At 37.7% G+C, this 21,465-nt stretch overlaps 1 protein-coding gene across 2 annotated transcripts in view; it reads left to right on the plus strand.

The window, feature by feature from the left end:
- Positions 1–21,465, plus strand: part of KIAA0232 (KIAA0232 ortholog) — a 71,680-nt gene that overhangs the window by 47,040 nt on the left and 3,175 nt on the right. For both annotated transcript variants that reach the window (XM_049793534.1, XM_049793543.1), the window contains exons 4-8: positions 3,610–3,676; positions 5,068–5,149; positions 6,447–9,744; positions 18,750–18,831; positions 20,916–21,013. In XM_049793534.1, coding sequence (XP_049649491.1) covers positions 3,610–3,676; positions 5,068–5,149; positions 6,447–9,744; positions 18,750–18,831; positions 20,916–21,013 — 3,627 coding nt within the window. The remainder of the gene's footprint in view (positions 1–3,609; positions 3,677–5,067; positions 5,150–6,446; positions 9,745–18,749; positions 18,832–20,915; positions 21,014–21,465) is intronic.

Here is a 21,465-nt window from a genome sequence, read left to right on the forward strand (position 1 = left end):
TGTTAACATAGGCAAGAGTTTTTAGTGGGTTTGAATTTGTGTACATAATATTGTTTTGTTTTCATGGTTCACAATTAAACCGATTATTTTAAATTTATAAAAATATTTCAGAAGTAACTAGATTTATAGATTTAATATCTTCTGGGAACATTTTCTGCAGCTATACAGGGGTGTGAACGTATGTATAAAAGTGATTGGGTTGCTTTAAGCTAATGAGTTACCACTTGTCATCTCTGACTGCTCTATTTCCAAAGTAGAGCATGTTAAAAAGATCTTTGATTTAAGATCTGATATTACATATATATGTATGCGCATGTGTGTTAACAAACAAAACCAAAACCCAACAAACATTTTTACCCAACAAACATAGTTTTACATTTATGTAAAAATGTGAGAGCTTTATTTTTTTTTAATTGCTCTCATTCCTCATTATGTAGAACTACATTAATTTGGCTCTGAATGGAGTCATGTTGGTGAGTAAGGAAGACACTGGCTATTAGAGTCCTGTAACTCCAGCAGTAAGATTGACTGTTCTTGTTCATGCTGGGTGAGTTCAGAAGCTTAATTTATCTGGTCACTCCTATGCCAGTAACATAACACCTATCCTTTATGTAATCCTTCCCTTGCTTCAGCGAGCTGATGAAAAGCCCAAAAGACCAACTTCTGATGGAACTGGAGGTAAGCTAAAGCAGGGGAAGGAAACAGAAATATGTTGGAAACAGGAGAACACAATAAAACGCATTTTCATTGTGGAGGAAGTTTTGTTACACAAAATGAAAAATATGAATTAAAAAAATGATGTGCTGCCCTTTGTAGTTTGAATGAGAGAAAAGGATTGGTAGAAATGTGGGTCAGTGGTTTAAATAATCTTATAGATAATCATGAGATTTAAGCCTTTTGTGTTGGAATTACAAAAGCAATCATAATTAGGCACTTCCATGTTGAAAAATGTTTTTAAGGTACTCCAGTACTTATACTATTTGGGGACTGCCTTTAAATTTAAACATAAGCAAAGCAGTTCAGGCATGTCACCTAATTTTGTTAACTGATTGTGTCCTATTGAACCAAGCCGGTGTCTGGAATGCCTTACTTTGTGGCAATGGGTTTTCTGCAACTACAGTGCATCAACTTAAACAATGAAAAAATACAGTAACAAAACCTCGTGTTTAGAGAACGACACTGTCATACACAAAATAATTGCTGAGGCATTTGTTACATTAAGCCTGCGGCTTGTTTTTATATACTGCAGTAAGAGGTTGAGCAAGTGGTCTCTAGAGACTTGGCATTCTGCACAGTGGCTTCCCCCCTGCGTGCGTTTTTTTTTTTTTTAAGCTAGCGCTAACTACATCAGTGTGCTATGCAGGACAGCGTTCAGTCTGTCAGCTGACTCAAGTATTAGTTTCATGGTACAGGAGGAAATGAAGCATTTGATTCCAAAAGTTTTCACTTCTTCGGTGTAATGGTGAGCATATTGTTGCTGGTTTGGGGGAATTTTTTTGGGGGGGGTGTTGTACATGGTGTTATAATTAAGTTAAGGAAGTGAATCTATTTTCATTAGATTTTGAGTATTTGCTACAGGTGTCCTTTTGATTAGACAGTTTGGAGGGCTAGGCAAAACCAAGGCCAGCTCCTCCTCTGTTGCCCTTTTGGGGTGAGGAGGGGGGGAGTTAGGAGTGGTGTAGGCATAAAGTGATGATTATTACAACTACACAGGTTTGTCTGTATTACTGTGCTACTTGGTTATTTCTAGACAATTTAATTTATGTTGGTAAATTTACTGGTACAGAAGATGCCTTCTAAAGTTTAATATTGCTAAGTCATCCTCAGTTAAGTGTGTGGCATAAAGGTTTATATTTAGCACTTCAGTGCAGCAATGCAGTTAGGAATAGAAAATTGCTTTCTCACTTGACTGCAAATAATTAAAATTTAGAAGTTAGGATATAAGTCATTGCTTCAGTATGTGATTTTTCAAGTGTGTGTTTCTGACAGAGAATTAAACAAGCTAGTTTCACTGTATAAATTAGTATTCCCTTTTCCATAATATTTTCTTGTGCTTTAGCAACATATATTCACATTTCTCAGTAATTTCTAGCTGGTGATCAAGAGAGAGGAGAAACTCTTAGCTCTTGGAAAAATGAAACCTTTATACCGCCATGGTGACACAGCAAATCAAACTCTTTTTTATGTATTTCCGTAACTTGATATTTGACCTGCATTACCTTTGGAGAGAATGCATATTCCATGACTATATGCACGCAAGATCATGTCAAATTCAGGTGGTAAGATAATTTTGCAGGAGGTTTGTATAAGTCTCAGAATCTCCCAAGTACAATGGGGACAAGATGCTGGAGCTGTTATTGAGGAAACTGTGCACAGGATACAAGAAGCTGCGCGGTTCTCCCTCGGTACCATTCCCAGCTGTATGGTGATGTGCAGGGGACTTCTTGCATCCTCCTCACTTGTTTCGGATTGCTGCGTTTAGCTGTGATTCCAGCCTTCTGTTTGCAGTTATGGAAAGTGCAAAGTGTAATCTCCAAGTGGGATCCCTGAGCATCAAAATACTACGAACACAAGTATCTACGCAGTACCCACCTTGCCTAGTTTTCCTTCCAACGAGAACGGTCATTTCAGGCTGTAGGTTGGTATTTAGTGTTTCTCTGACTAGAATTCAACAAATAGCACGGGGTTTTCTCCTGTGGGACAGTTAGTAGTATATTGTACCATTTAGTGCGTGTGTGTTTATTTTTCAGTATTTTGCTCTTCTGGTGCTGTTGCTTTATCTGGAACTGCTTGCAAGTCTAGGCAGATAGTAAAAGCAGAAGCCTGTGAGAATAACACTGAAACTGGATTTAAAAGGAAGCTTGAGTGTATAGAAGGTTTATGTGGAGGAATAAAGGAGGAAAATACAGGCTTGTAGGGAAGATGAATAAGGTGTTTATTTTTCCCTGTGCTCTCCTGAGCAAACAACACAATGTTTAAAAAGAAAAAAACTAGGCATTGTAAACTGGCAAAACTATGGGATAAGTTTTGCATGAAGATATCGTGGAAGTGTTTCCTCTCCTTCTCTGCCATCTACACATACATGTCTTCATACTGTTTTCCTTTTCGCCTTCACTCCTGACTTTCTGTGTCCTTTTAACAGTCCCTTTCTCACAGGTGTAAGTTGTGCAACCAAAAGGGTTAGGCTTAGCTTTTTAAAATGCATCTTAGTGATCGGTTGACTCTTGAACTTTTATCCTGAGACTCTGGGCTAAATCATAAGTGATATAGTAATACAGTGCAGTAAATGTGACAGTGCAGCGTTTGTAAAACCTTGGATATGCAATAGTGCAACAATGTGACTTGTAGTTTGAAACCTTTGTGTGAATGTATCTACATGTTTAGTGGAATCATTTTGACCTCTAATTAATGTATTTTTAGGAATGGATTTATATCTAGTAATAATTTCTGTTCCTTTTTAATGTGTAGTTACCATGCAAAAATAAAAATACATGTCTGCTGAGATATGTTTACTGTATTAATGTCCTTATATAAAATGAATATTCTTTTTATTAAGTTATGTTTTCTTTTTTTCTCCCCCCACCCCATGGTTTTGTTGTTGTTGTGCAGAGCTCTGGGATTGAAACGTTAGTGGAGGAGCTTTGCTCCAGACTGAAAGACCTTCAGAGTAAGCAAGGTGAGGAATAAATCTCTAAACTTCTGAGGCCATGTATCGTATTTATCAACTGTGTAACATTCTGAGATGTGGGGCTGGGGGAGCAGGCTGCTAATTCAATAGCTTTTAATACAGGCCATGCCATTTTAAAATACATTTGAGTAATTTCATTCAAATAATTGAAGGGATTCTGTACTAGTATGCTTTGTTTACCTAAGAAATAACCATTCACAAAGGGAGTTTTCCTCATGAAAAGCTGTAACTGTTCATAACCAGCTATGCCTGCTTTTTTTTAGTAAATATTCCGTATTCAGCACCCCGCTTCTGCACAAAAAGAAATAAAGTAGGCTTGATTCTGTTCCTATTTTATATTGATACTTGCAAACAGTAGATTGGCCTCAAAATCATTATATAGTAGCTATTCCTGTGAAAAGCATCCAAGTAGCCATCACAGAGAGGTGTGCTTAAAATTTCCGGACTTTAGGGAAATGATAATGGGGACTTTATGTTGTCAAGCTTAGGGCAGGGAGCATAATATAAAATTGTGGTGTGTCCAATGAAAGTTCATCGCCCATAAATGTTTTTTCAGGTGCATAGCAGCAGCCTTTGACACTTACAGTAAAATTAATATGCTTATTGTGTAGTATAAATAGCAATAAATAAGGGATAAATATTTACCTGCTTAAAGCATGATTTTAGCTGTTTTCATTCCCTTTTTCTGTTTTTAAACAGTAATTACTAGTCAGCTCCTAGTATTTCATAGTGCTATGCTGTGGCACTTTATTACCGAGCCAAGGTGATGTTGACCATTTATTTTGAAAAAAAGTAACATTAATGTATATTTTACAGCATTTTTGTGGTATTTTACAGATTTTAATATAAAGAATTAGAAATCTTTAGAGTCACCTCTCACACAGGAAATATGCCTTTACATCCACCCAAAGCACAGCAACTACTGCAGGGGTACTTCCTTGTAGTGCAATAGGTGAGAAGTTAGATGCAACCATTCATAAAACTATTTAGTTAAATAGTTGACTTTATATATATATATATATATGTAGCAATGCAAGAAGTTAAGGATTTGTATGTGAAATAACTAAAAATTCAATAGGAAGTCTCCTAGTGAGGGCATTGCTAACCATGAAGTTGCATGCAGCTGCTAGCCAGTCATGTTTGGTGAAATTTGCAGGACATAACAAGACGACTGCGGAAAACTTGAATTATGGGTGGTAACTTGTAACTTCTTCATGTATAATAACCAGGCTATAAATGTTTCTGTTATTTACAGTGTTTTATGGAAATTTACTACTATTACAGGTATACATCCTGATGTTCTTTGTTAAATACTGTTATAATATACACTGGCTTTTTGAATTTTTCTGTTAAGCATTTGGAATTTTCTTCCAAAACAGAGGAGAAGATTCACAAAAAGTTAGAAGGCTCTTTGTCTCCTGAGACTGATTTATCTCCCACAGCAAAGGATCAAGTAGAAATGTATGCATTTTTTCATTATTATTTTTATCTGAGATGCTTTTTTCTTTTCTCCTTTTACTCCCATGTTTTAACACAGTGAAGTTAACTTAGTGGGGAATCTGGACTTTGTGGATATTAATACATTTTTTTTCCTGCCACCTTCTTTTGTTAATTTCATATATTTAAATATGAGCATTTGGTACCATGGGCTAGTTTAATTTCTGGCAAAGTCCTGACTGCTTTCTTTTGACTGTGTGTACAACTCAAGCCATACTGCATTTTAGTTTCTTTAAGGCCAAGTCAACTAGACAAATTAAACATCTTTAAAACAGCATTAATTGACACGTTAGACTTGCAGGGAGAGAATCAGTTTCCTGGGTTCAGAACTCTTTGTCTTCTGTTGCAGAAATGGGAAACAAACTCTTTTCTAACCTTTAAACTCTTTATAACCGAAGTGGTCTGCTAGTTACCAAGTACCCGAGTCCCGTGTTACTGAAGTACCCAGGAGTTTTCTCATTGACTTTTCTTGGAGATATGACTGCTTCTGTATCTCTTGATAGTAACCATTGGTGGCAGAAAGTGTTGCTAAATGGATGATACTTCTTCAAGGAACTGATTGTGCTAATGTGCATTTAATTTAACTGACTTCTGAATGTTGGTTAATAGGTTTTCATTGAAATATATGTGATTCAGTATAAATCTCTTTGCTGTCAAACACATACTACTTTAAACATTGCAGAAAACCATATTTTAATCTTGTCCCTGTTGCATAAAGCTGTTAAGCAACTTAAAATACTCCAGAACTAATCTTTTTTCACAATAGCTTTTTCTTAATACCTGGCCGATCAAACTGTGTAGAACTTAACAGATAGTGTCTCAGTTCACTGAGGGGAATTTAAAAAACAGAAATTCAGGACTCAACTGACTGAAATTCACGACTTCCTCATTTATACTCTAAATCAAACATGTTTAAGAAGACTGTAGTCAATTGCTACATTATCTAATAAATCTGGAGGTAGGCCTTCACTGTTTCAAGCATCCACAATTTCTGTCTACAGTGAAGTTTAGTACTCCCTAAAAATGGGATTTTTTTTTACTTGGCAGTATGCTTTTAAACATATATTAGTATAAGCGCTTCTAAAGCTTATCTTAATCTTCCGTTTGTTATCATTCAAATAAACAGTGCAATGAGTGGCATGTGCATATGTAGAACAAACTAGATTTTTTGGCAGTTAGATTGGTAGTGTTTTGATGTGGTTTAGTAATACCTTCTAATCTTAATGCCTATCTGAATGTCACCTTTTTGTTTTGATTTCAGGTACTATGAAGCGTTTCCTCCTCTTTCTGAAAAGCCAGTTTGCCTGCAGGAAATTATGACTGTATGGAATAAATCCAAAGTATGCTCTTACTCTAGCTCCTCATCTTCATCCACTGCTCCACCAACTAGCACGGATACATCTTCTCCAAAGGACTGCAATAGTGAAAGTGAAGTAACTAAAGACAGAAGTAATAAAGCATCTGCCACTGTACAGGAAAGAACCCAGCAGAAGAAAAGTAAAAATGAGAAAGAAAACAAATTTAGTAACAACAGTGTTGAAGAGAAGCCTGTTTTGTACAAAAAGCAAGTCCGACATAAGTCTGAGGGAAAGATGCGTCCTCGCTCCTGGTCATCTGGATCCAGTGAGGCTGGGTCAAGTTCTAGTGGTAATCAAGGTGAATACAAGGCATCAATGAAATGTATTAAAGTAAGACACAAAACAAGAGAGGTTCGAAATAAAAAAGGGCGTAATGGGCAAAGCAGGCTTTCAGTGAAATCTGGTGAAAAGGCTGATAGAAAAGTCCACAGTGGAAGCAGTAGCAGCAGTAGCAGCGGTTCCATCAAACAGCTGTGCAAAAGAGGTAAAAGGCCATTAAAAGAAATTGGAAGAAAAGAAGCTGGCGGTAGTGATGGAAAAGATTTGTATTTAGACAGCAGAAATGAAAAGGAATATAAAGAAGAACCCTTGTGGTATACTGAGCCGATTACAGAGTACTTTGTTCCTCTTAGCAGAAAAAGCAAGCTGGAGACTACATACCGCAACAGAGAAGATATATGTGGCGTAACATCAGAGGCTGTAGAAGAGTTGTCTGAATCAGTGCATGGTCTTTGTATTAGCAACAATAATATTCATAAAACATACCTCGCAGCAGGTACTTTCATCGATGGTCACTTTGTAGAAATGCCTGCAGTTCTAAATGAGGATATTGACCTCGCTGGGACCTCAATATGTTCTCAACCAGAGGACGACAAATATTTAGATGATGTTCATCTGTCAGAACTAACACACTTCTATGAAGTGGATATTGATCAATCCATGTTGGATCCTGGTGCCTCAGATACGATGCAAGGGGAGAGTCGGATTTTAAATATGATTCGACAAAAGAGTAAAGAAAAAACTGATTTTGAGGCAGAATGTTGCATAGTGTTAGATGGAATGGAGTTGCAAGGGGAAAGTGCAATATGGACAGATTCGACCAGCTCTGTTGGTGCTGAAGGGTGGTTCTTGCAAGACCTTAGTAATTTAGCTCAATTTTGGGAGTGCTGTTCATCTTCTAGTTCTGGTGATGCAGATGGGGAAAGTTTTGGAGGAGATTCTCCGATCAGATTCTCCCCCATCTTAGACAGCACAATGCTTAATTCACACATGCTTGCTGGCAATCAAGAGCTCTTTTCAGATATTAATGAAGGGTCTGGTATAAACTCTTGTTTTTCAGTGTTTGAAGTGCAATGCAGTAACTCTGTTTTACCATTTTCTTTTGAAACACTCAACTTGGGAAATGAAAATGCAGATTCTAGTAGCACTGCTAATATTCTTGGGAAAACACAGTCTAGATTGCTAATATGGACCAAAAATAGTGCCTTTGATGAAAATGAACACTGTTCCAATCTTTCAACAAGAACTTGTAGTCCATGGTCACACTCGGAAGAAACACGTTCAGACAATGAGACTTTAAATATTCCATATGAAGAATCCACGCAATTTAATGCAGAAGATATTAATTATGTAGTTCCTAGAGTGTCTTCGAGTTATGTAGATGAAGAAATTCTAGATTTTTTGCCAGAAGAAACCTGCCAGCAACAAGCTAGAACTTTAGGAGAAATGCCCACTTTGATTTTCAAAAAAAAATCTAAGCTAGAATCTGTCTGTGGTATTCAGCTAGAACAAAAAGCAGAAAGTAAAGACTATGAAACTACACAAGGGTGTAGTGAAAACAGTCCACATGGAGATGGCTACAGCTCAGGGGTTATTAAAGATATTTGGACAAATATGACAGACAGAAATTCTGCAGCAATGGTAGAAATAGAAGGAATAGAAGATGAATTGTTTTCAACTGATGTAAATAACTATTGCTGCTGTTTGGATACAGAAGCAAAAGTTGAAACCCTCCAGGAGCCCAATAAAGCAGTGCAGAGATCAGAGTATCATCTTTGGGAAGGTCAAAAGGAGAATTTAGAGAAGAGAGCCTTTGTCTCAAATGATTTATCAAAAGTAGATGGTGGTGACTATACTACACCATCAAAACCTTGGGATGTTAACCAGGATAAAGAAAACTCATTTATACTTGGTGGTGTGTATGGGGAGCTCAAAACATTTAACAGTGATGGTGAATGGGCAGTGGTGCCACCTAGTCACTCAAAAGGGAGCTTATTACAGTGTGCAGCTTCTGATGTAGTGACAATAGCTGGTACAGATGTTTTTATGACTCCAGGTAATAGCTTTGCCCCTGGTCATAGACAATTATGGAGGCCATTTGTATCATTTGAACAGAATGAGCAATCAAAGAGTGGCGATAACGGATTAAATAAGGGTTTTTCTTTTATCTTCCATGAAGACTTACTGGGAGCTTGTGGTAACTTTCAAGTTGAAGAACCAGGGCTTGAATACTCATTCTCTTCCTTTGACCTGAACAATCCATTTTCACAAGTTCTTCATGTAGAGTGTTCATTTGAGCCAGAAGGAATTGCATCTTTCAGCCCTAGTTTTAAACCTAAGTCAATTCTGTGCTCTGATTCAGACAGTGAGGTTTTACACCCCAGGATATGTGGTGTTGATCGAACGCAGTACAGGGCTATACGGATTTCTCCAAGGACTCACTTTCGCCCAATTTCTGCATCTGAACTTTCTCCAGGTGGTGGAAGTGAGTCAGAATTTGAGTCAGAAAAAGATGAGGGAAGTATTGCTGTCCCTTCTCAAGTAGATGTATTTGAGGATCCACAAGCAGATCTCAAACCTCTGGAAGAAGATGCAGAAAAAGAAGGGCATTATTATGGAAAATCAGAGCTTGAATCTGGAAAATTCCTTCCCAGATTAAAAAAGTCTGGAATGGAGAAGAGTGCACAAACATCATTGGATTCCCAAGAAGAGTCAGCTGGGATGTTGCCAGTAGGAAACCAAGATCCCTGTTTAGAATGCAGTATGAAAGAATCTCTAGATGAGAGGGCAATGGAGAGCTCCAAAGTAAACTGCAGAATAGTGGAGCCACGTGAGGAGACTAGCAGGTTTTGCAGTTGTAAAGCAGGGTGCCATTTCCCCACGTACGAGGATAATCCTGTTTCTTCAGGAGAACTTGAAGAGGTATGTGGATATATAAAATTACAGAATTTGCAGCTGACAGCTGATAACCAGCAATTTGTCATGTGACAGTTCAATTTTAATGCTTGTAATTGTATAGCTCTCTAGAAAGTACAGTTTTGTAGAAACACGGGAGGTTCCATATGAATATAAGAAAAAACTTTTTTGCTGTAAGGGTGACCTAGTGCTGGCACAGGTTGCCCAGGAAGGTTGTAGAGTCTCCATCCTTGGAGATACTCAAAGGACATCTGGATGCGGTCCTGGGCAACCTGCTGTGGGTGGCCAAGCTTGAGTGGGGGTAGTTGGACACAATGACCTCCAGAGTTCCCTTCGAACCTCAGTCGTTCTGTGATTCTCTGAAAAATTAACCATTTTCAGGCATTATGGTGTCATCTTGCATACCTGTAGAAATATATGCATGTGTACACTCATGTAACTTTACAATCTGTTTTCCTTAGGTTTTTAGCTTATTTGATTTACATATAATATGTTAAAATGTGCATAAAGTTTGAATAATGAGATATTACTGATTTTGATTCAAACCTATTCTAAAATTTTGAAGAGGAAGACCTGAAGTCAGTTTTTTTAATATAGTTACTTCCAAGTAGAATAATTTGGAGTTGAATTATTGAATGTAAAATTCAGCAAAGAAAGGTTTGTAGAAAGGCTTAATTGTCTGAAAATTAAAATGTTCTCTTGTCAGCATAGACACAAAAAGAAATAAAACATGGATGCAAAATATCCATCACTACCACAGTACTGTCAGGAGGCCTAACTATAACTATGAGTTAAACTCAGAGTTTTGTTTCAGGTACTTGTAGCCATAGGTTAAGTAATGGTCAAGAGCAAAAATCCTTTCCAGCCAAAAATATCCAAGTTTTACTTGCGATGAGTTCCCTCTGCTCTTGAGAAGAAATATTTGACCAACAAAATAATTCAGTTGTGCAGCCAGCCCAGAGATATTGTCTGGAGAGAGTTATAAGTTGCATCTTACATTTTCTTTTCTTCTTCAGCCTCCTTTTCCACATACTCAGCAGTTGTAGTATCTACATTAGGAGGGATTTTTTTTTTCATTTTCAACGGAAGAGGTGCACCCAGCTTGTGTTGTGCTATTGTATACTCCTCAATTATTAGTTTGAAACACTAATTCATGCAGGGAAAGCTAACTTTTCTCTTGCTAAAACTAAAGCTAACCTTTTTGTTGAACAAAATCAGAGTTCCTTATTTTCCTTCTTCCCTATTTGTTTCTCCTCTCATCCTCCTTTAAATTCATTGCTATTGCAGCTTCTTTTCCCAGTGTTAATAAGTTGATCTCTGCTGCTTGCACAAGAGAATCAAATTTGTGACTTTTCCAGACCCTTTCTAGACATCTTGGTTCCTGCTGCTCTGTTAACGGAGATGAAGTGGCTCCAAAAGTCTTTTCTGGAGTCTGGGAAGCTTCTGTTTTTGTGCCAGGCTTTGCAAAAAGAGTCACCAAAAATATTAATAAACTTAGACTGTAAGTCAGAACAGATTCTAGAATTACCTTTTACCAGGAGTAAGCAGAATCTAACTTCATCATGCAGTAGGACATAATGAATGAACAAATGGTATAATACAGTTGTTTGTGACACCAAGAGTCTAAAGTTCCTTTCAGCCCCTTCCAGATCTCCTTTCTGGATGCATAGTGCTCCATGAGCATGTTTATTCTCATCTTTGCTTCGACACTTATCCACTCGAGAAAGTAGAAAGTTTCTGGTATAAGTTTACAGTGATTCCATAGTTTATGATAGCTATGAGGCTTGAAAAAAACGTTGGTACTGAATGGTGCTCAAAAAGCTCTGGTATTTTATTTTCTTTAAGTTCCTTAGTGCAGGAGGAAACCTAACTGCTTCTCTTGCTCAGGTCACATGATTTTGTAGGCATTTTCATAGCTTCAAAATTATAAGCCACTGAAAAGTACAAAGGGCCAACAACCTTGTCTACCCAGCAGTGTAGACTCCAATCTGGTTTGCAATTAAGCTCTTCCTGGGGCCTTGAGGAGCCTGATTACAACCTAAACTCAGAAGGACTGGGTTAACTAGCTCTCCTGTATCTAGTGTGTCTCAAGAGAACGTATGCACACTGTGGGCTTTTCTGAGAGCCATTAATGTGCATCTGAAGATAATTGGCTTTTTGGCTTGAGACCATTTATCTAAATTTATTATTGTAGTTAAGTCTATCTGTAAAGGAAGAGGGGATTTTTAAGCACTAAAGCAATTTTAATATGTTGGTTATGAAGTAAACTTTAATCAGTAAGGATGATGACTATATTGTGTGTAGGAAGGGGTGCAAATGTCTTATGTGTGTGAGCTTTTTTCTTTTTAAGAGTGATATTTATTTTCATGAACATTAAACAAAATCAATATAAAATACTTAGAACAGTTTAGGAGAAGCATTCCTCCTGGACACCCCACATGTACATGCATGGGAAAAAGAGTTTTAACTTGAGAAGGGGCTGTGGAATTGACTGATTAGTATAGATCAATATTTGTAAAGAATTTCTTTAAATGAAACTTCTGTGCTTCCTTTTATTGAATTATGACAAAAATTAAAGTTATTCTTTAACTCGCTGTTGTCTAACATAAAGTTTGAGTTGTGTTCTGAGGTACCTCCAATATTTTTGCATAAATAATGGATGTGAAAATACTAATGTAGACCACAGTGTAATAGTAACACATTCTGTTTTGCATCACATAAACTTGTATTATATATGTGCTGTGCAAACACATGTCTTTGAATACCTATTCGTCAGACTGTAGGAGAATCTGGTTCAGTTTCGTCCCTCTTACCTTGTATATTAGAGCACTTCTTTTAGAATTATAGCATATTTTGCAGCAGGAATTTGCTTGATAGCTCCGGCAGAAGTTCTTCAAAAGTGATTGATAATTATATACCTAGCCTTAAGATTAAAAAATACCCCCAAAACCCAAACAAACAAGACACCCCCCCCCCAACAACAACCTCTAAACAACAACAACAAAACCCACAAAAAATACCCCCTGAAGTACAGTCCCTTTTCTTCCAAGTAAATGCTCTTACCACTTAGGTGTGGAGTCGTGGGTAAGTACACAATCTGGTCCAGTTAGTGGTCTCTGCATATAACAGCGCTGAATATGGGCTCTGATCTAGTAGGTGTGCCCTAATAATGCTTATACTATCAAGTCCTTGAGATAGATAAAGGGACTTGTGGGGTTTGTTAGGATCGGTACCAAACTTTTAAGGTCTGAACATGCCTAGGACTATGCATTTGGGGATGAGGAAATTTTACTGGCAAAAGCCATGTTTATGGATCTCATGACTTAATTGGCCTATTAGTTTTGGTGAGGTACTTCGCTTGACTTGAGTAATGCAATGTAAGTGTATAACTCCTTTAGGAAGGGCTGGCAAGAGAGGAGGGGAAGAAGGGTGCCTTACAGAGATCAATAGTGTAGGAGATAACATTCCATAAACCTAGGTAGTGATAAGAGGGAGACAAAATTCAGAGAGGTCTGCTTTGTGCCTTAAAATCAGGGGAATCAGGTGGGAAAAACATTAAAGAGCACGTAGAGTCATCCACATAGAAAGCAAAGGACTTCACTGTAAAAGAGAGAGTAACTTGGGGGCTGAGAAAGGGTTGGTCCAGATAGTTCGTGGTATGTGCTGATCATGGCAGATGATGAAAACGCCTACAGAGAGTCTGAGCTCTAACTTCCTAATTAATAAGACATTAATTTGCTGAGATTTTGAAGGGTGAAGGTATCTTGAATATACGAGAGGGTCCTTAAAAAGATAGAGTTCACAATGACAGTATAAAAGTTACAAGGAAAAAAACCAAGGTTTAAAGTAAGCCAATAAAATAAAGATTTGGTATACCTGAAAGTCCTGGAAGTAAATCAGAAACAGAAAAATGACTGAAGGATATTTCTGAGAGACAGAACTAACAGGCTTTGAAAGCTATGGAAAGATAATGTCAAAATGGTATTGTTTATTGTGTTTTTGTCACTGTTTGAATTATTGGTGAAAAGATAATTAAGCAAAGCAGTAGTAAGATAAATTACACTGTTTTAGCTAGTCATAGGAATCTTTGGCTAAATATCATGAGGAGGAGCAACTAATTTGAAAAAAGCATAGTAGAATACTTGTTTGAGAACACACAGAAGATGGAAATGTGTTTGCCTTTTATATATTTTTTTATCTTTTAAAAGAGGAAAATGGAACTTGGGATGTTACCAATGACTCTCTTAAATTCCCTAAAGAAATGTTTTAAACTGTAAATGGCACAGATGCATGAGAAACTGAGAAAATGCCTAAGTATTGGTTTGGCCAAAAGGTTGTACTCTCAAAATAACAATAAGTGGCTTACTAGAGGACAAGGGAGATGATTAATTTCTCTGGTCTAGGGCATAAAATGCATGTTTATGAAATTTCTGATGACACCAAACTGGGAAAGTCTGCAGTTACATTGGAAGACAGGATTAGAATCAAAAGGTTGTTAAATTGGAGAAATGGTCTGAAAAATAAAATGCAGTCCAGCAGGGACAAATACAAACTTCTGAAGAAAATAATCCTCTTCACAAACACAGTGTGAGGAGTGACAGGCGAGGAAATGATGTGAAACAGAAAAGCATCTTCAAGTAGGTCATAAGCTGAGCATAAGTCAGGAATGACACACTGCGAAAGACAGCGACATTGTTATATAAATAGGAGTGCCTTTCTGTAAGAGGGGAAGTAATTGCTCCTGTAGCTGGAACTGGAAAGCCTTCTGCTGGAGTACTGGGCTCAGCTCCCATTGCTTTGTATCAAGAAAGATGTCCTGAGGAGAGCAACACAAAGATCACTACTTGTGAAAACAAAGTGAAGGAGTTGGGGTTATTTTATCTCAAAAAAAAGAGAAACTTGAAGAAGAACCCAGCAGTTTTGCAGAAGCCATGTTCACAGTTACAGGAGATAAGGAAAAAGCTGTGCTTGTTCTGTAGGCTCTGGTAAACATGAAGGAAATTGATGTGATGACCTTGAATCACAGCAAGGGAAACTGAACTAAAAGAAATCTAACCAGAAAATGAGCTTACTTACTGTAAGGCTCAATTATTTTTAGGGAAGCGGTGAAAATTCTGTCTTGAAGAGATTTAGAGTGTAGGAATAGTGCATTATAGTTGATTCTGGCTTTGTGCAAGAGTAGGGGCCAGGTGATCTCATAGGGTTCCTTGCACATATATTTTCAGTGAAATTAGAGAATTAGGTGACTGCCAAATAGGTTTTAAGAATATTAAGTCTAGACTCAGCTCCCTTTATTCATTTGTGACCAGCTTCTTGAGCTAGTTGTATCTTCCCTGGGTAGCTGATGAACTAAAATTAGGATCTGATCTTTTGGAATGGGACTCAATGGGTTCATTGCTGCTTTGACTTCTAACATATTCATGTGTTTCTTGTATTCTTTGATAACAAGGGGTTGCAGAGCAGGTTCAAGGGAGTTTGTACTTACAGATTAATATGGCTTACTTTTCCTGTGGTTGGTTATGAAACTCAGTCGTAACACTTAGATTAATATTCAGATCATAATGAGGCTTTAGTGTTTATTCTGTTCAGATTGTGCAAAACTCTTCACTACCTCGATCCTTGTCAGCATGCATTTTGAAAGAGTAGAAATATTTTATGCTGGTGTTTTCAAATTAGTATTTAAAGCCCAAAGAGTCTACCCTGAAAGGCATATCAATTTAGATGAAAAAATAATATCTATTTAGATGAGTAGCTGGAAAACTTAATAAAACTTTTCATAAAATACTGTAAGTACCTGTTTTTTCAAGACCTTCAGACAGATGGTCCTTAAAACTGTAGACCCCAGCTCTGAGAAGATGCTTTGCATAAATTTTGCTTGAAGAATAAAGTTCTGACAGATGTACCTTTTCTCACTAGCAAATGACTAATTTGCCATATGAACTTGCTGTTGACTTTTGTCTGTAATTGCAGGGAAAGACACCTGGTCCTTCCCAACTTTGGTAGTCATTGTTTCCTCACCTGCCTAAATGCTCTGTCAAAGATATTCCTAAAAGTTGGCTTAGATAGAAACTACAGTTAAATTTCAGCTCTGTCAGCAAGCCAACTACCACTCAAATGTGCTGTTTATCAGGCTGCCTGCTGGTCACAGCTGAAAACCGTGGCATTGGATACATCCTTTGCTGTAGTGAGTACAGGACAATTTACACAAGCAAAATAAGCAAAAGAGTAAAATGCTCCTCCCGGGCATTCGTTCTGGCAGGCCCAGCTCTCCAGTCTGAAATGTGTTCACCAAAGCAGCTTGTCCTTTTCCCCAGATTAATATAATATGATATTCTGCTGCATACTCACAATACAGCTTCATCAGCTAATGAATTACATATTGCTGTCCATAGCAGTCTGGTGAAGAAAGCAGCAATACAATAAAACTGTGTAGAACAGTAATCTTCCTTGGCTGCTGTATTTCAAATATGTGTGTGAATAGAAGAGGTGAAGAAAAATCTCATCGGTTGTAGGAAATGGCATTCATGGTGCAGGAAACAATCTTTTGCTTTTATGCTTGTTTTCCCTTTTCAGTTGTGTCCTTAAAACACTGAATTGCTTTTCCGTTGTGATGCTGGAGATCAAATACACTCTTTAACGGTTGTTGCCCACTTAAGCTCACAAAATCTCTCCTTCGTGTAGCTACTTTAGCTAGATTACGGAGTCATTTCACTGTAATTTGATCTTTTAGTTGAAAAAACCCTAATACTTGCTTTTGTTCCTTTAGAAAGTATTTGTACTGATGTTTGCCAGGAATGACTGTTCTTTTGTACACCAGAGGTTTCATTTGAAATTTTGGATAAAAGACCTACGTGGACAGCCCTGCTGTTGTATGAAGTTCTTAGGAATGTTCATTTGAGAAGACAGACATAAAATGATGTTGGAGGGAACACATGTGAGTTAGATGCCAATGAAGCACATATAACTGCTGTTTGAAGTTTGAAACTATTTTACTCTTTCAGACTCTGATGCAAACATTAAAAATTTTTTTTTCTGCTGCTGGCTTAACTCTCAGTATAGGAGAGGCAACAGGGGGACAGAAGCATAATTTGAGTTTAGTTTTTGCATGTAACTGCACAATTCTGACCCAAATCTGCTGAAAATTCATAGACGGTTGTGGTTGAAATCAGCTGGGAGTTGGGGCAGGAGAATCTTGCATAGCTATAACATTACGGTAGTGTTTGTGCTTGTGCATGCTGAAGTTCTCGAGTGATTTTACATCGCCTGAAACAGAGGCTCGTCGAGAAGCCTCAGTTACCATACATCTAGCTGTAGAACAAGAAAGGAAACCCATCAGTCTTCTCTCAGACCTGAGCAAGACTGGGAGTGAAACAGCATTGCAGTTGGGTTTACCTTGTTGTCTTTGAGCTCTGCTTGAGACTAAAGTAAAATAAATATGAATAGTTTCAAAGGAAAGACTTCCCTTGCAATTTCTAATACCAGTACCACTGAGAATCATAGCTATTTAGATGGGTAGCTGGAAAATTTAATAAAACTTTTCACAGAACGCTGGAAGTGTATGTGAGTATGTGTGAGAGAGAGGAAGGAAGCAAAAATTGAAAATGCTGTTTTAAAAGGGAGAGAATGTCAACAAAAGAAGGTAGAGTCATGGTACTATTCTGGAGTTGGTATTTCATATTTACTAATTGTGAGTATTTCTTTAATTCACAGAAATTTTCATGGTGGTAGACTGTGCAATTATAGTAAACATCTAAGCAACTGTAGGAAAAAATGTTTTTTTTCAGTGAATGTATAAAATGGACATCAGCTTGTGCCCTCCATCCCTTCCCAAACAAAACCCCCAAATGGCTTCAGTGTGGATACTGGGTCTTTCTACAGCTGTGCTTTTGCTTTATACATCTGACCTTGATGCCAATTCAGAAAGGAACACAAGTCATTCCACGAGGGTCAGTGTGAGGGCAAGAGGGCCAGGTCTGAGCTCAAACTGACGTCTTGCTGGGCTGCTTCTGCATTCATCCAGGAGATGTGTCTCTGGCTTTCTCTAAATCTCCTGGTATTGAGGCAGTGATGGAAGGACACGGGAGCTGAGGCAGCCTGCAGCCAGCATCAGTTCAGTCACCAAGCTGTCCTGAAGCAGGTGCATAGGCTCTGATGGTGACTTAGCCCAGGAAGCAAGACTGCCTTAGCTTGTTACACCCTGCCAGACTCAAGCTGGCTTTGCTTGTGACCAGTGGTGGTTCATCCAGCTTATCACGAGTGCAGGTGTGACGCCAGCAATGTGGGAAACTTTGAAGTTAATTAAGTATTGTGCCTGTGGAGTTTAGATGCCTCTATCTATAGTCAGCAGCAGAGCGAGGCTTCCATGATTGAGTTTATTTGTAAATGCACATATTTCTTGCTAAGTCCTGCTTCAAATACCCTTGAGCTTGCTTTTTTCCTTTCTTTCTTTTTGCCTTTTTTTTTTTTTAAACTATAGTTTAACTTTCTAAGATCTTCCTCATGTTGACACATTAATTATCTAGTTTAATTTTATGTTATCCCATTGGTGGTAATGGTACTGCTAATTCACCCTTCCAGACTTTAAACATTAAATTTTGCCGCTTTCTGTTTGCTTTCTTTTCTGTTTTGTTTTACACTGAACTATTTGTCATGTTGACTAACGTTGTTTCATTGTATTTTCATCTCTTGGGTAGCTATCTGTTCTCCCTTGTTTTGTACTTAGATTATAAAGTGTAGGGCTGGAATTCATCTTTTTGTTCCGGATTTGCACAACTCTATATGGGTGAAGCAGGAGCGTGGAGTTCATACTGGCTACAAGAGTTCACATAATGGATGTTCTATTGTAGTTTGACAGTCCTTTCCCATTAGAAATTGAACAGTGTGACCTGTAAGACCTAGCAAATTGGTTGTAATACCCGAGTGTCCTCCTTTACATGTAAGTATATTATTTATGGCATAATGAAGTGTGATAATTGTCTAAACACTTTCCTATATTGAATACTAATCTGCAGAAAATGAGTGGCAGCCAGGAAAAGCAATGCTGGTGGGAAAAGGCGCTCTATTCTCCCCTTTTTCCTGCATCACAGTGTGAAGGTAAGAAGCCATGGCTGTTTGAACTACCTTGCTGTTGCACCTGTGTTAGAATGAAACGCTCTTTCTTACGGATTGGAATTGCTGTAGATGAATTGGAAGTACCAAAAACTAGTAAACTTCCACAATAAATTGTCTTTATCCGAGAGAAAACTGGGATGCTTCAGTTACATTTGTAATAGATCTCTAGCATGCTTCTAAATAGTTTTTAAATGAAAGTGCTTTTAAAATAGTCTTAACATTTATGCAAATTTACTTAATTCCAGTACCTGGAACTAAGTAAATAGAATATTAATCTCTGACTCTGAAAATAATTTACTGCATTTGTTAGGATGTTTCAACCTGAATAATACTTAATAGGTAGCTAATTTTATAAGAATATGAAAACATGATAATTACCTTTATGGATTCACATAAATAACACACCAGTTACTCAGTGAATGTGTGGACTTTCTCTCAAGCCGAGAAGGAGAGGGATTTGCCTCTCGGCCGCTCCCTTCACAGTGACAATCTGGGAATTTCTCTGTCCTGCACAGAGATTAAGTCCAATCTTGGTAGGCAGTCTGCTCGCAAGCGGAAGCAGGTGTGCTTCCAGCACTCTCTGTTGCCTCCCAAGAATTCGTAGCATCTGACAGCTGGCCCAAGCCCAGTTTTTCAGTGGACAGGCAAGAATCCAGACACCTATTTTTTCCCTGCATACCAATTTACCTTTGCTGGGGAGAAGGCAAGAAGTTAAATAAGAACATCCTGTATACCAAATTGACAGGCTGTCTGATGCTTTCTGTTGGTAGAGGCTCAGTGCAAGAAACTCTTGATCAGAGACTTGGTTCTGTAATAAGCCGTAAGTAGATTAGCCAGTAATTATTACTGAACTATTTTTGGAGTGCACCTTAAAGTGCAGCCAACTAAACTCTGTTCTCAGTGCCTAAATGCCCTTACTTTGGTGTTTAGGACAGTTTGGGTTACTTTCAAGAACACCTTAACTTACTTCACTCCCAACTATAGAAGTGTGTTTGCACAGTGAGAGAGAGTAGATTGATACCTACAGGACTGTGATTTGCCTCCTGGACTGGTCACAGAAGCTCCCATATTAGAAAAATACTCAGTATTTACAAAGTAAAGATACTTAGTGTTCTTTTGTAAAGTTGTGGGGTTTTTTTTTCACGGTGATAATTGCAGAGGTATTGTTGGTCTAATAGCAAATGCAGTGACTTGCACTCTTGAGTACTTATTTTATACAGAGTAGTCCTTGAATATCTGTGAGTGAATTTTGTCATCTTTTTGCCGACATCTGCTGGTGAAGCTGCATAACCATGCAAGTGTTTTCACCACATTATTTCGCCAGAGGGAGACAAAATATGCAGTATAATATACTAGGAAGTCCAGAGCCTGCTTGATACAGTGGCAGAATTTCTGTGGAGTAGTTCCAGGATTTCCTCTTTTAGACTAAGTTTAACAAAACCAGAGCTTTATCCTCTGAGATAATGTTATTTCACAGATCTTTAGCTGCATCCACTTTTCTGTATGGCTATTTTTTGTATATGGATATTGATGCATGTGATCCATATATACCTGTATAATATACATTGATATTATATATGGAAGTTTACTTTGGTAAGTAGAAACCACAGCCATTCACGTCAACTTTTTTTTTTTGAGCTTCAGTCAGGATCAGGCTGCTGCTGCAGTATATTTTTTATGGGTATAGAAATAGGAATGATCCAGAACACCATGCAGTATCAGAACTCAAAAATGTACTGAAGCATTTATAATAAAGAAGTAATTCTTGCTCTTTGTACCTTACTATTTTAGATGTTTTCATTAACTAAGTAGCTTCTTTTTTTTAATTATTATTTGGTTATCCAGGTAAGATGTGATGAAGCTTCTGTAAGGTATTATGCTTATCTCTTTAAAGATGTCAGACTATAAAATCCCCCACAAGCACAGAGTTTACATGGCTTAGAGTGTGAATTTCAAGAATACTTCTCTAGATGCTTTCATTTTGGCTAAATGTAAATAACAGTGTTCCTCAATTCTGTTTTTTTCTTCCTTTTTCCTCTGAAACACCCCCACAAACACAATGTAAGAGTGTTATACAAATGCCAAGGGAGAGAATGGTGTAGGAGAATTTGCAGATGTAAAGGAAGTACCCAATGATGATGAACATCTTTTAGATTTTAATATGGTAAGTGTGTCATTGGTTTGGGGGAGGAGTTTTTTTATTTTATAATCATGTGCTACTACGTCTTTCCTTTCATCACAGTTTTCAGTCTGGCCTCAAATGAAATTCCTGCAAAAACCTTCAAAAGCTTTTCTTGCCTTACTTTGTTTTTTAATCTTCTCTGCGTCTTGAGCATTCTTGTGAAAATGCCTCCAAGCGTTGTACTTTGGGGAGTACAACCCTTTGTACAAACAGTTGTACTGCTAGTGGTTAAGCAAACCCAGTTTCCTTTGGGAACACTAGGCTTTTGCTTGTCATGTGTTAAACATGAGTCTTCTTTTCCTCAACTTCTAGTTTCAGTAAGCATAGAGTGGGCTGATGTGCACTATGAAGGCAGAAAGGACCAGTAATGAAAGACGTAAACATATGTATGCTGAATTCTGTCCTGCTTACAAGCAAAAAAACCCCTGGTTTTT

This window comes from Accipiter gentilis, chromosome 3 (assembly GCF_929443795.1).
Source record: "Accipiter gentilis chromosome 3, bAccGen1.1, whole genome shotgun sequence".
In the NCBI taxonomy this organism is placed as follows: domain Eukaryota; kingdom Metazoa; phylum Chordata; class Aves; order Accipitriformes; family Accipitridae; genus Astur; species Astur gentilis.